This window comes from Ctenocephalides felis, unplaced genomic scaffold (genome assembly GCF_003426905.1).
Source record: "Ctenocephalides felis isolate EL2017-DRISC unplaced genomic scaffold, ASM342690v1 CF-g0.4_SCAFFOLD_03571, whole genome shotgun sequence".
Lineage (NCBI taxonomy): Eukaryota > Metazoa > Arthropoda > Insecta > Siphonaptera > Pulicidae > Ctenocephalides > Ctenocephalides felis.
The window spans coordinates 63,300,286-63,316,702 of record NW_020539725.1 but is presented as its reverse complement, the minus strand read 5'-3'; the positions used below and the strand labels follow the sequence as shown (position 1 = coordinate 63,316,702).

General features: G+C 25.9%; 1 protein-coding gene across 1 annotated transcript in view; it reads right to left on the bottom strand.

The window, feature by feature from the left end:
- Window positions 1–3,604: 3,604 nt before the first annotated feature.
- Window positions 3,605–16,417, bottom strand: part of LOC113386467 — a 45,053-nt gene continuing 32,240 nt past the window's right edge. Inside the window, exons 5-7 of the mRNA XM_026624247.1 lie at window positions 5,476–5,595; window positions 3,846–3,979; window positions 3,605–3,654 (exon numbers count right to left, since the gene is read on the bottom strand). Of these exons, the coding sequence (XP_026480032.1) occupies window positions 3,605–3,654; window positions 3,846–3,979; window positions 5,476–5,595 (304 nt within the window). The remainder of the gene's footprint in view (window positions 3,655–3,845; window positions 3,980–5,475; window positions 5,596–16,417) is intronic.

Here is a 16,417-nt window from a genome sequence, read left to right as displayed (position 1 = left end):
AATAAGTTTTCTAAGTCAATTATAATAAAGAACATCATCGGATAGGATTCAACAAAAATATACGCGTTAGAATTTTGAGGTTATTTTAAATTTACTAAAAAACATTGACAAAAGTTTTTAAATCAAACTACAAAACATTGACAAAAGTTTTTAAATCAAATTTGCAAAACCAAATGTCACGACAATCATGAAATTGTCGTTTTTAAACTGTAACAAGTACGTGAGCATGAGTTTTTTAGTTATTTAATTTTCTTTTTTAAACAAAATGAGTTTTCTAAGTAAATTTAATAATTATTACTAATAAAAAACATCATCGGATAAGAATCAACAAATATATACGCGTTAGATCTTGAGATTATTTTAATATTTACAACAAAAAATTAACAGAAGTTTTTTAAATCAAATTTGTAAAACCGAATGTCACGACAATCATAAAATTGTCGTTTTTAAACATGATATTTTTTTTTCAAGTTTTTTGGTTATTTTAATTTTTTTTTAAATAAAATGTATGATTTTGAATTAATTTTGTGAAATATATAAATTATAAATATAGCGGTTTTTTGATAATAATTTAATAATAATAATAATACTGACAAGGAGAACCTCAGGTTTATTTTTTTGAATTTCATGAAACTTTACATGGTAATCGATTTGATTGTCAGGACAAACCCCGTAAAATATTATAGGCCTGTGAGAAGTGGTTTAATTATAAAAAATAAATAAAGTTTTAAGAACTAGACAGTGTTGCATATAAATATGTCTGGGTAGCTCAATCAGTTTAAGAGATAAGCGATGGACAAAAAAAGTTATCTATTTCTTTTATAGAAGGTTAATACGTATAATATATGTACTTTTTGATTTGTTTCAAATGTATCAATTATTGTTGTAGTTAGTTAATAATGACAAATAGTTTTGCAATATTTACCTATCGAAAAATTATTTTTACAGATATTTTATAACCCTATTATTCATGAAACCAAATGTAAAAATTAGAAACAAGTGCTCAAACCAACAGAGATACCCAAATATATTAATACAGAACATTATATGCGCGCGGTCTATTTTTCGCAACTTTAATTAATTTTTAAAATTAAACCACTTCTCCTAGGACTATAATATTTTCAGGTGTACATTTTGACTATCACCTCTATCACCATGGAAAATTTCATCAAAATCCCGGCAGAATAACCCTCAGAGTCTCCTTGTGAGTTCGTCAAATCTCATCGAATAGGCATTAATATGCAAGCATTCATTTGAAACATTTTACACAGAAAGAAATCTAGTAAAGACCAAATGGTAAATCAAATTAACGACTCTAATAAAAATGTATATATATTATATATATATATATATATATATATATATATATATATATTTGTGTAATGAATTACTCAGAATTCAGTTCATCCAAACTAAATTTAACTTTAAATAAAAAACGCATAAACATCTGCATTTCGAAACGTTTGCTTTGATGTTAAAAATATTACATTCTTCGGAATGTAGGCAGTGATGAAAAATCTTTGAGTGACATAATTGTGCGTGACACATGTCAAATATTAACTGTTCACATGACAGATGTCACGGGAGGTGTCGGGTTATTTACGTTATTGTAAATGATTTTATAATTATATATATATATATATATATATATATATACATATAAATATGAAAATAGAGCTCGACATTATGTTAGGTATGCTAAAACTCAAAAACGACTGAACCGATTTGGCCAGTTTTAGTCTTGTAATATTTTTCGTAACCCGAGAATGTGAGAAAAGTAAGAAATTATTTATGATTAAATTAAGATTATGTTCAATAAATTTACCATTTTTTTTAAATAATTCGTTTGTCAATTTTTTTTAATGATAAAATTAAGTACATCAACGTTCAGTAATTTAGATGTAAAAATATTTTGAGATTAGATTTCTCAGAAATAAATTTCCAGATATTTAATCTTCAAATTATTGTAATTAATATTTAATAAAACTTGTAAAAATATAAAGCATTACCAAAAAAAGTGATACTTTATAGTTTATTATATAATTTTTCCAAAATAACATTGAGGTTAGGTTTTTTCAAAAATATGTTAATATTTAAATTATTTGGATTAATATTTATTTTTGCAACAGAGCAAAACATTTGTTAAATGGTACAAAAAATTTATTTATAATGTGTTTGTTTATGGCAAAAAAGTAGAATTAAATTAACATATATTCAGGTTATGTTTTTAAAAAATATATTTCAGAACATGTAATATTTAATTTTTTTAAATTAAAATATTAAATATATGTTAGAGAACGAATTTTAGCAAAAACTAATGAAAATTGATAAACTTTTCTTTGTAATATGATGTTTTTAAAATCAGATTGAGGTTAGGTTTTTTCAAAAATCTATTTTTTGCACTGAAAACATGTGTAACTATATTCGATATATTCTATAGTTTGATACAAGAACATTAATTTGTATTTAGTATTGCTTAATATGATAATTTACGACAAAAAAAGTGAAATTATGTTAAAATATATTAAGGTTATGTTTTCTCAAAACATATTTTAGGCATGTAATCTTTAAATTATTTAAATTAATATATTAAATATATGTTATAGAAGGAATTTTAGCAAAAACTTCATGAAAATTGATAAACTTTTCTTTATAATATGATTTTTTTTAAAATCAGATTGAGGTTAGGTTTTTCAAAAAAAAGTATTTTCGGTCACAAAATTTAAATTTTGTATTATTTTTTGTGATAGAATGACGAAACTTTTAGTAACATGTTGTATATATGTTTTTGAGATCTAAAATTTTGGCCAAAAGCAGAAAAATTGGGCAAAACGCGCCCAAAAAAAGTTGGGGTCGTTTAATTAAATAGAATATTTTAGAATAGTGAAATAATAAAAAAATAAATATATTGTATATATATATATATATATATATATATTATATTATAAAATTTTAATATGTTTATAAATCTTTTAAAGATTTATATTTACTTTACTAATAACAATATTATTTCAAGATCAAGTAAAAATATTTGTATTTAGGTTATAATAATTTCTTTCTCATATGGCAACACTAATTTAGTATTTTGATGTTGGTAGCGTGAGTTCTGAAGATATAATTTTAAGGTTAGGTGAGTATATATAAATAAATAAATATATATAAAATAAATTTAAAAAAATGATATTTATGAAAAAAGTCAAATATTTTGTACGTTTTATTAAAAAGTTTTAGTATTCTAATATAAAATAATAATAATATCGTTTAACGACCTGTGTGTACGAGTGTCGCCGATAGACGACAATAGTTAAATTATTAAAAAATCTAATTTGTTATTGTGATTTTTAGTTTTATTTTAAAAGTAACAGATTGATAATTGTGAAATTAAGTAAATTAAGTAAAATTAACTAAAATTAAATTGTAATTTTTTTAGGCAAAAAAACAAAAAAGAAAAGAAAAGAAATCTTCAAAATTATTAACAATTAATTTTACTGGAAAATTATATATCAAAGTATTTTATATAATTACTATATCTCGTTTTATAATGACTAATATATATTTAAATACAACACCGATAAATCATCACGCTTAACCTCAAAACCAACTATCAAAACCACAAACTACCAACATTAAAACCACAAATTGCCAACTTCATAGCTATCACAAAGCCATATAAAATTAATATACATATACATATATGTTTTAAATACGCATAAATATATAAATTTATAAATAATAATTATCAAATTTTAAATAAAAAATAATTGGGTTTCGAATAAATCCAGATTGTGTAAATAAATAAAAAAATAATTTAAAAATTTTATAAGAATTAGTCGGATAAGACTTACCAGTTCCATTGACTCCAGAAGGCCTTATCCTGGCATCGTAATGGCCAGGGCCTAAAATTTGGTCCAGAACTTGCTTTTCTTTGGCCCTGAAATTTTCTTTGCCGCCTCCTAGACGAGGTTTTGCATTTGCAGATCTAAAAGGAAAAAAAAAGCACAATGAAATATATAATAATAATGCTAAACTGTGTGTGACAAACCTTAATAATCTAGTTACACATTTGAAAAGATTTTTGAAAAAACCTAACCTCAATCTGATTTCAAAAATATCATTATAAAAGAGAGTATATCAATTTTCATTACTTTTTGCTAATATTTATTCTATAACATTTATTTAATATATTAATTTGAATAATTTAAAGATTAAATGTCTAGAAATATATTTTAAAAAACATAACCTCAATATATTTTATTTTAATTTTTACTTTTTTTGTCGTAAATTATTATATTAAGCAATACTAAATACAAAATAATGTTCTTGTATCGAATTTAAAAATATATGTAATGGTAAGGTAATAGTTACACATGTTTTCAGTGCAAACAATAGATTTTTGAAAAAACCTAACCTCAATCTGATTTTAAAAATATCATATTATAAAGAAAAGTATATCAATTTACATAACTTTTTGCTAATATTTATTCTATAATATGTATTTAATATATTAATTTAAACAATTTAAAGATTACATGTCTAAAAATATGTTTTGAAAAAACATAATATCAATATATTTTAATTTAATTTTACTTTTTTGTCGTAAAAATCACATTGTAAATAAAAATTTTGTACCATTTTGCAACTGTTTTGTTGTGTTACAAAAAAATTAAATAATAATTCAAATATTTTAAATATTAACATATTTTGGAAAATCAATGTGATTTTGAGGAAATTATATTATAAACTAAAGTCATGTAATCACTGTTTAGTTGTTTTCAGTAATGCTTTATTGTTTTTTAAATATTATTAATTAAACCATAATAAATATCTTAGAATATCTACGAAATAAAAATTTGAGATTTTCAATAAAAAATTATATAATCTATTCTTTCCTCAGATAACCTCTGTGTGACAAACCTTAATAATATTAAAATTCATAATTTTGAGTACTGACTAAAATGAAAACTAATGGTGTATGGCATCGTGCCTTAAGGCAAATTGCTGGTACTTTCCGTCCCAAAATGAAATAATTGAGAATAAAATGTAGTTAAAAAAAATTTTTTTTTGAATATTAAAAAAAAGTGAAACAAAAACATGTTTTTCTCCAAAAGCAATCATTTCGTCTACACAAGCAGCATGTTTTTTTTGAATCATTCAAATTGGATAATTGATTCTCTCAAAAACTGCCATTTTTCGCATATTTAGCTCCGTAACCTCCCTTAAATTTATTAAAAAATGAACAAACTAAAACAAATTATTATATTTTTTTGTAATATTGACATAATTGACATAGAATTTATAAAACTAGTATGAGGCTATATTCACGAACAAGTACGATAATTAATTATTAAGGTATTTCACACAGAGGGTTAAATCAACAAAATAAAAGCTTGCAAAAAACGACTTTTTATATCGATTCTTTTCGACGAACAAAATAATAAGTTTCTTTTATATTATTTTTAATTAAATTTTACTCACAAGCATGTGTGTAGACTTAGACATGTTATCAAAAGTAGGAGCAAACTAATGCTGTCCATCCCTGAAGATAAAGTGAAGAAATTCTTCTTCTTGAATCGAAGAATAGGCTTCGCCGATATTCTGAAAAGTGGAAAATATATAATTAAAAACGATATAAAAATATTGCAGACATTAATTATTAAGCAAGATATTTTTTTAGCTATAAAAATCTTGTAAAGAAAATCTCAAAATTATTTGTTTTTGTTTTTGGGTTAATAGTCAAAACCATACTCATAAATTAAAATAGGTCTATGGAAAAAGCATTTACTAATGTTTAGATTTTTTTCTGAATTTCATTTCTTTCTATTTGATTCCAGTTATTTCAATGAAATTCAAAATTTTGTTTAATTTTCAGAAAATTAAACCATTTTGATTTTATTCGTTTCGGACAATTTCTTTCCCGCCTACTAATTTTGTATTTTGATAAAACCACTTTCAACCGGTGCCAAAATATGCCAATGTTTTAATTTTAGAATGACAAGTCATGAAATAAATTGCATTAAAATGTTTGTTAAAAGTATAAGTAGAACTACACAATACATAGTAATGAAACTTTTATATTTATATTTATATTACGGATACAGGATTAAATTTAATAATTACAGAAAATAAATTATCTTAATTGAGTTAATAACAATAAAAATACAACCATTAAACAATATTAAGCCTAACATTAGTATTATCTAATACAATAACTTGAAGAAAAAAATGTTATAAAATTCAAATAGTTTAATTAAGGCTTAATATTATGCACATTCTTGGCTAACTTCAATAGTGTACACTGTCATGTGGTAACACCAAAAAAAAAAAAAAAACAGTCTAAGTCTAATTTCTGTCTCAATTTCAAAATTATATTCTCGTTGTAAAGTGTATTTATTGAAATAAAACTTCTTTAGGCGCGACTAGAGTGTAAATCCTTACAAATGCAACGGAAGTGCGTTACGGCAGAGTCTAGTGCCAATGATTGGTCATTCGTTCTCGATGATATCATTTCTATACGGGTCGATTGTGATTAGTCGTCGTGTGTGTGACTAGAGATCTGTCATTGTATGCGTACCGATATCAACAAGAAAATAGGCATAGATAAATAAACATTTTAAAGTTACATCATAGTACAAATCTTGATTTAATGAAAAATGTCTGAATCTGAAGAATATTTTACCCTGTTCCTTGAAAATAATAAAACAAAATTAAACATTTGTGCCGTGTACTAAACGTAAGTTTATTGATTATAAATTATTTCTATATTATTCGTAAATAAAAAGGGACTCTACTGGCGACCAAACTGAAAATGAAATCAAAAATGGACTCTACTGATGATTAAATTAAAAATTAAAGAAAAATAGACTCTACTGACGAGCAAAACTAAAAATAAAAAAAAAATAAACTTTAGTGATAATTAAATTAAAAATTAAAGAAAAAGGGGACTCTACTGACGAGCAAAATTGAACATGAAAGAAAAAGGGAATCTACTGACGAGCAAAACTAAAAATAAAAGAAAAATAAACTCTATTGATGATTAAATTAAAATTAAAGGTAAAAGGGACTATACTGACAAACATACTGAAAGAGACTCTACTGACGAGCATACTAAAAAACAAAAATAAAAAGGGACTCTACTGACGACCAAACTAAAAATGAAAAAGGGAAGGGGACTCTACTGACGAGTAAAATAAAAATAAAATACAAAGAGACTCTACTGATGATTAAATTAAAAATTAATGAAAAATGGACTCTACTGACGAGCAATCTAAAAATAACATTAAAAAGGGACTCTACTGTCAAGCAAAACTAAAAATAAATTCAAGAACGGACTTGTAGTTTGAAGTTGTTAAAATGGAAAATATTTTTTAGGCAAGACAGATATTACAGCTGTTCAAAGAATGAGGATAAAAAAATACATGCAGTCAATGAATGTATGTTAATTGTAATTGCATGAAGTTCTTCAAACACAATTACATGAAGTTGCAAAAACAATATATTTGTTTAGGCGTTGTTTAACATAATCCACTGTGTGAACGAATATTATAGAATTTATCAATTCCGCAATTACTTCATTTCTCGAATGAAGGTTCAAGTCCTAAATGCTAATTAAAATGACAAACCGATCATGTCGAATTTGAAGTATGACTTTAATTACATTATTATTTTTACACATTATACATATTTAATGCTATTATAAATATATAATTTATAATTTATCATTATATAAATGTGTATAATGGTTGAAACTAATAAATGTGTGCATCACGAGTGTTAGCATATTACTAATAAACATTATTTAAAATTGTTATATGATGTATTTATTGCCATCTTGTACAAAAGCAAAAAAGTATTACTTAAATCGCGTGTGAAACTTACGCGCACTCTTTTTTTTCTATATAGCATTTTATTTGTTATGATATCTGGGGATAAGCTAGTACTTTTATATCCGCATCAAATAAATATAAAAATACCATTCACCAACCTTTACACTTAACATGTCTTTTGTACAGAAATTCCGCAAAAAACATTTTTAACTTAGAATCAAACTCAAAATAACTGTTATCCGCCAAATCAAATATTAATCTATCCCGAATTTCACAAAAATAACAATATTTCTGTCGGTCGCGCCACATTTTGTTCCCAGACGTCTCATTAAATCACTACGACTACACTTTCCGCTAAAACTGTCGTAAATTTAACGGCCGCTAAAACTCATTTATCACAACGATTGAAAACATTTGTCAAAATGACCAGATAATGGTTATTTAAGAAGAGGACTTTTAAAAATAAATAGAAATAGGAATAGACATTTTCACGGTCGAATTAAACCGCTATATATGTATATAGCCATATTGATTTAACCGTCTGTGTGAGATGCCTTAAGAATTAATAATCTCATTTACTCGTGAATATAGCTCCATTGCAAACTAGTGGTGTATGGCATCGTGCCTTGAGGCAAATTGCTGGAACTTCCCGTAATAAAATAAAATTTAACTAGTTGTGTATGGCGTCGTGCCTTAAAACGAATTGCTGGAACTTCCCGTACCGTAATGAAATATTCGAGAAATTTTAAACGTTTTCAAATATATTATTACACAAATACTGTAACTTTCATTATTTTTGCTATCTTATTGTTATATCTGAGCAAATCAAATGTAAATCATAAATCAACTTATCTTCAGAACATTAACAATCGTCATTTGATTTCGAAGTCAATTTAAAAAAAATAGCTGCCTAATTTACACAAAAGTTAGAAAAAGTGCTTCCGTATAGTCACAGTCTAAACGCATTTGCAAATAAATCTGTGCGACATTTTCACTTATACTGTGCTTAGCTTGGCGGCATTTTCACATTTTTCAATTGTTTTTCGTTTTAACAAAATTGGAAAATAAAAAAAGATGTAATATTTTTATCTTCAAAATTCGAAAATCGAAAATTAAAATTTTTGCATTTTTCGACGTTTTGAAGGTTTCTGAACATTTTGGCATACCTCACAAAAAATGGATGTCGCAAATTTCTAAACGAGCAAAATAGATAGGAAAAAAATTCTCAAAATAAGGACTCTACTGACTAGCAAACTCTTTCAGAATGACAATGAAAAAAAATAAATAGGAAAAAAAATTTCAAAATAAGGACTCTACTGACGAACAAACTTTGTTTCAAAATGCCAAAGAAAAAAAATAGGTAGAAGAAAATTCTCAAAATGGACTCTACTGACTAGCAAATTATATTTCACAATATCAAAAAAGAAAAATAGATGGGATAAAAATTTCTCAAAATCGGGACTCTACTGACTAGCAAACTTTGTATCAAGATGACAAAGAAGAAAAATTAATGGGATAAAATTTCCCAAAATAAGGACTTTACTGACGAGCAAATTTTATTTCAAAATGCCTAATTGTAAGATGAAAAATAGATAAGATAAAATTTCTCAAAATAAGTACTCTACTGACGAACAAACTTTGTTTCAAAATGCCAAAGAAAAAAAATAGATAGGAGAAAATTTCTCAAAATAAGGACTCTACTGACGAACAAACTTTGTTTCAAAATGCCAAAGAAAAAAAATAGATAGGAGAAAATTTCTCAAAATAAGGACTCTACTGACGAACAAACTTTGTTTCAAAATGCCAAAGAAAAAAAATAGATAGGAGAAAATTTCTCAAAATAAGGACTCTACTGACGAGCAAACTTTGTTTCAAATTTCTGAAGGAGAAAAAATATATGGGAAAAAATTTCTCAAAATAAGGACTCTACTGACTAGCAAACTTTCTTTCAAAACGCCAAAGAAGAAAATAAATAGAAATATATAAATATATATTATTATTATAAAAATGCTAAAAATATGATTTTATCTCAACAAATAAATATCTATAACTGACCATTACTATTTTGACTCGTAACAGGATATTGTGTAAAACTTCGTTTAGTTTATAATAATATTTATTTAATTTCAAAATAAGAATGCTATGTGTTTATACTATAGATTGATTCTCTCTATATTTACGAAAACAGATGTTTTGTTCCCGTGCCAAATCCGTCCCATGTTGCACATGGTGATGTTCTGTTTTGAAATCTGTAAAGACTTCTAGATTAATTATCATTTAATTGATTTGTTGAAGTTCTAGTAATTAACTCGTAATTATATACATAGCATTCGATTAGTAATGGATAGGTATTAATTGGTTGCAGTTGGGTAACACCAATTGCATATGGTAAGAGTTTTTGTTTGGGTAACACCAAATATCAGGCAACACTTTTTTTTAAATATGGATAGACGTAGGGTTTTGTATTATATACGTAGAGAACTATGTTATATTTGAATCTTCCTTGCCTTAGAGTCCATGTTTCTGATCTGTACAGAACAAAATTTAAAAAAAATCTAAAATTTGAAACAAAGTTTGCTCGTCAGTAGAGTCCTTATTTTGAGAAGTTTTATCCCGTCAATTTTTCTTCTTCTTTGTCATCTTGATACAAAGTTTGCTCGTCAGTAGAGTCCTTATTTTGACAAATTGTATTCCATCAATTTTTCTCCTTTGGAAATTTAAAACAAAGTTTGCACGTCACTAGAGTCCTTATTTTGAATAATTTTATCTCATCTATTTTTCTTCTTAGGCATTTTAAAACAAAGTTTGCTCGTCAGTAGAGTCCTTATTTTGAGAAATTTTCTCCTATCTATTTTTCTTCTTTGTCATCTTGAAACAAAGTTTGCTCGTTAGTAGAGTCCTTATTTTGAGAATTTTTTTCCATCTATTTTTTCTCCTTCGGAAATTTGAAACAAAGTTTGCTCGTCAGTAGAGTCCTTATTTGAGAAATTTTTTCCCATCTATTTTTTCTCTTTGGGAAATTTGAAACTAAGTTTGCTCGTCAGTAGAGTCCTTATTTGAGAATTTTTTTCCCATCTATTTTTTCTCCTTGGGAAATTTGAAACTAAGTTTGCTCGTCAGTAGAGTCCTTATTTGAGAAGTTTTATCCCGTCAATTTTTCTTCTTCTTTGTCATCTTGATACAAAGTTTGCTCGTTAGTAGAGTCCTTATTTTGACAAATCGTATTCCATCAATTTTTCTCCTTTGGAAATTTAAAACAAAGTTTGCTCGTCACTAGAGTCCTTATTTTGAATAATTTTATTTCAACTATTTTTCTTCTTAGGCATTTTAAAACAAAGTTTGCTCATCAGTAGAGTCCTTATTTTGAGAAATTTTCTCCTATCTAATTTTCTTTTTTGTCATCTTGAAACAAAGTTTGCTCGTCAGTAGAGTCCTTATTTTGAGATTTTTTTTCCATCTATTTTTTTTCCTTCGGAAATTTCAAACAAAGTTTGATCGTCAGTAGAGTCTTTATTTTGAGAAAAAAAATTCTATCTATATTTCTCCTTGGAAAATTTGAAACTAAGTTTGCTCGTCAGTAGAGTCCCTATTTTGAGAAATTTTGATACAAAGTTTCCCAGTCAGTAGAGTCCTTATCTTGATAAATATTTTCCTATCTATTTTTCTCCCTTGGAAATTTGCAACAAAGTTTGCTTGTCAGTAGAGTCCCTATTTTGAGAAATTTTGATACAAAGTTTCCCAGTCAATAGAGTCCTTATCTTGATATATATTTTCCTATCTATTTTTCTCCCTTGGAAATTTGCAACAAAGTTTGCTTGTCAGTAGAGTCCCTATTTTGAGAAATTTTGATACAAAGTTTCCCAGTCAGTAGAGTCCTTATCTTGATATATATTTTCCTATCTATTTTTCTCCCTTGGAAATTTGCAACAAAGTTTGCTAGTCAGTAGAGTCTTTATTTTGAGAAATTTGGCATTTTAAAACAAAGTTTGCTCATCAGTAGAGTCCTTAGTCTGAGTAATTTTTTCCTATCTAATTTTCTTCTTTGTCATCTTGAAACAAACTTTGCTCGTCAGTAAAGTCCTTATTTTGAGAAATTTGGATTTTGATACAAAGTTTCCCAGTTTGTAGAGTCCTGGTTTTTAAAAAAAAAAATTCAATCAAATTTTCTCCTTTGGAAATTTGCAACAAAGTTTGCTCGTCAGTAGAGTCCTTATTTTGAAAATTTTTTGCATCTATTTTTCATTTTTGGCATTCTGAAACAAAGTTTGCCGGTCGGTAGAGTCCTCATATTGAGAATTTTTTTTTCATCTATTTTTCTCCTTATAGTCCTTGTCTCTGATCCGTATAGAGCGTATTTTTTTCCTATAAGCTTCTTTGACAAATTTAATGGTGTTTTGAGAAATGGTCAAGGATTATTATATAGTCATTGCAAAGCGTATTGTTGTCTGTTCATTTATTTATTGCAGTCTCATTTTGTAATGATATTAGGCATCCTTCGCTAAATCTTCTTCTAAATAAGTTACTTTTGAAATGTAAGATCGTGGGATTGAGAAAATCAATATTGTATTTGAGGTCATTGATGTGTTCTGCGAGCATGGTTTTGTATTGGTTTTTGTTTTTGGAATTGCTTTTATGTTGTGATATTCTTTTGATTTACAATTTAGATAATTAAGCTTACAGACTAGTTTACTAAGGTTTTTTGGGTTAAATTTGGATTTTAATTTAAAAAGATTAGAGAGAGTGTTTTCGGAAGTACAAACTACCCTAATATTATTTTTGCTGAAAAGTTTTCTCCACGGGTAATGCAAGTCTTTCATAAAAGGTAAACTTTTCTAAGGTCTTTTATAAAGGTAAATGAAGTTTGCTCGTCGGTGGAGTCTATATATTTAGAATCCATGTCTCTAATCTGTGCAGAGCCGTATTCCATATTTAGCAAACACATCCATTTGCTAGTCAGTAGAGTCCTTTTCCAGTGCAATAAACTAATAGTTTGATAGTAAGTCATATTCAATTCCATTGAGCCCATGTCTCTGATCCCAATAAAGACATAGTTTGAATATAGTGTTAAGTTTATTTTACAAGTCGAAATTCCAGTAGAGTTCCTTTTTTATGTCATATTTAAAATATAGAAAATAATAAATGTATCATTTTTCTCGAAATTTTAGACCCTTATATATATATATATATATATATATATAAATATATAAAATCCTCAAGATATATATATATATATATATGTATATATATATATATATATATATATATCCCTTATCAATCTCCGGTACCAGGAAACGATTTAGATATGTGCCCCATTTAACCGTCAGCGGAGCACCCTGTCTCTTTTGTCATAATGAGACATGAGTATCGCATTAAATGGTGATTCCGATCACTTGTGATTTTATTTGTGTCGATTTGTGAATGTGATTCGATCACTATTTAACGACTTTGCCAACTATATAATTAACGAAACAATTCGAGTGAATCAATCGTAGAAGAAATGGCGATGACATTTCGTAATTAAATAGAATAGACTCTTGACGAGATGTAAATAGATTTAGAATATAATATAATAGGATATATATATATATATATAAAGGACACAAAATCTAAATTTTTGACATTTCAGAACTTAACGACAATCCTAACCTAAAAAATATGTTTTTCAAATTTTTAATTTATCTTTCAATTTTGGTGTAAACTAATGAATGCACTATATATAAAACATCTGCAACTCAAATACTTGATATAAAAATGCATTCATAATTCTTTAATTACAAATTTAACACAAACGTTGACAGAAGTTATGAATCAAAATGTCTAAACTCGACAAATTGATTTTCACAATTATTTATGAGCATTAGTGTATAATAATAATTCCAATATGTAAAGCTGAATGATAAATAAAGTACTATATACCTAAACTGACCTTAATTGAACAAATAATCCGTATTTTAGCAGAAACCGGCATTTGGAGTTTCACACTTGCAAATAATTCAAATCATAACTTAACACTTTGAATTTCGTAAATATAACTAAATATAACAATAGATAATAATAACTTTAATTACATAAATATAATAACTTTAATCATCCTGAATCGATCCTTAATACACTAAAAAACTTTATTAAATAAATTTTTATGAAGTGACAGGAGCGAGTGGCCGACATTTTGAATTTTTAACACAAGTTCACAAACTTCAAAATTGTTTTGAATTGTTTATGAAAAATAAATTAAATCAATACAGTGATTGAACAAATTAAAAACTAACATTATAGAAACATACTAAAATTAGCTAATTTATTTTAATGAATAATTATTATGAACAATTGAATTTGATTTGCACAATGACACAAATGTACTGACTACAGCAAGTGACTGCTTGTCAAACTGTTTTTAGAAAGAAATATTTTTCGATAATGTTTGTAAATATCTATATTAGGTATATAAAATAAACTTTTAATAATATATATAATTATAAATTCGCTATTAGTACGTTAATATAAATAAAATTATGAATTCCAAACAGATTTGACATTTTGAATTTCGCATAACTCAACAACTTCACGTTGTTGAGAATGACAGCTTTTAATTGTCAATATTTTTTACTTATATTTGTAAATATCAAAACTAGGAGTATAAAATAAATATTTAATATATAAATATGCTGTTAATAAGTTAATAAACAGTTAATTGCAAAAAGTCCAAAAAGATTTTCACGATTTGAATTTCTCGATAAACTCGCCAGCCAACTTCAAGTCGTTGACGATGACAGTTCAAACCTCTCAACGGACATGATTTGAATTTCTAAAATATAATTTTAGATTAATTTTCCGACCCTATGACTCTGACTATGTCCTCTGTCCATTTATCCGCCTTTCTGACCACCGTACACGAGTAATAAATAGATCAGACAACTCCCGACAGATAGAAAAAGAGTAAAACCGAAATAGTTGGACAATTTCCAAGAGAAGACAAGTTCTCCTCTGGTTGAGTTTAGTTTAGTTGAACGTTCTCTTTATGTCCTCCAAGTAATTTGGTGCGATATCATTTTATTAGTTTTGCAGAATACTAGAAAGAGAATTAGTCAAGTCGAAATATATTATTCGGGTCTGTCAAAATAAATTATATTTTGTGTGGTCTGATGGTTTTTGAATAATGTAGAATTTACATATGTTTATGATGTCCTAAGAATCCTAATAATAATTATTTGAAAATAGTACGTAGAATGCATTTTTTTTTATTTTTTTATATAATCGATTAGCTTCGTTAAATTTATAAGGTAAATTAATGTGTACTTATTATTTAAAAATTTGAAGTTGAAAACTGTCTTTCTCAACAACGTGAAGTTGGTCGCTGTGGTAGTTGTAAAATTCAAAATGTCAAAAATTTGTTCGGATTTCATAATTATTTTATTTATTAACGTACTAAAAGCGTATTTATATATCAAAAGTTTGTCTCATATTTCCATTCTAACTATTTACAACTATTTGAAAATATTTTTTTCTGAAAATCACTTTATCGAATTGACACTTTTCGGTCATACATTTCTGTCGATGTGCAAAATAAATTTAAATTTAATTTAAATAATATTTAAATTAAATAGCTAATTTTACGTACGTTTATATAATTTTAGTCTTTAATTTGTTCAAACACTGTATTGATTATATTTAATTATAATAAACAATTTAAACCAATTTTAAACTTTATAAAGTTGTGTTCAAAAATTCAAAATGTCCGCCGCTCGCTCCTGTCACTTCATAATTATTTGTTAAATAAAGTTTTTAAGTGCATTAAGGATTGATTCACGATAATTAAAGTTATTGTTATATTTATGTAATTATGTATTTATAAGTTATGTATTGTTATATTTAGTTTTGTTTACGAAATTCAAAGTGTTAAGTTATGATTTGAATTATTTGAAAGTGTGAAATTCCAAATGCCGATTTGGAAATAAAATTCGGATTATTTGTTTATTAGGTCAGTTTAACTATATAGTATTTATTTTATTATTTAGCTTTACATATTAGAATTATAATTATACACGAATACTCATGAATAATTGTGAAAATCAATTTGTCAAGTTTAGACATTTTGATTCATAACTTCTGTCAACGTTTGTGTTAAACTTGCAATTAAAAGATTATCAATGTATTCATTTATAAAGTATTTGATTTGTAGGTGTTTTATATATATTGCATTTGATAGTTTGTACCAGAACAGAAAAATAATTTGAAAATTGCAAAAAATAAAATTTTTTGAGGTTAAAACTGTCAATAAGTTTTTGAAACATATTGCTTCACATGTTTTAAAAACTTATTGACAGTTCTAACGGTTCTAACCTAAAAATTTTTTTTTTTGCTTTCTAAAGAAACTTACTTTAAAGTTGTAAAACAAAAGAATAAATCATTTTATGCATACTTGATATATATATAAAAAAATGATTAATTGAAAAATGTGTATTTGCACTTGGTGAATTTTTCTTTTTCTGAACCTTTAGTCTTATTGTAGTATCTTTAGTTTAAAGACAAGTCTTTGTAAAAAAAACTGCTAATTATGAATTTCTTCTATTGCAACATTAATTGAAAATATATGA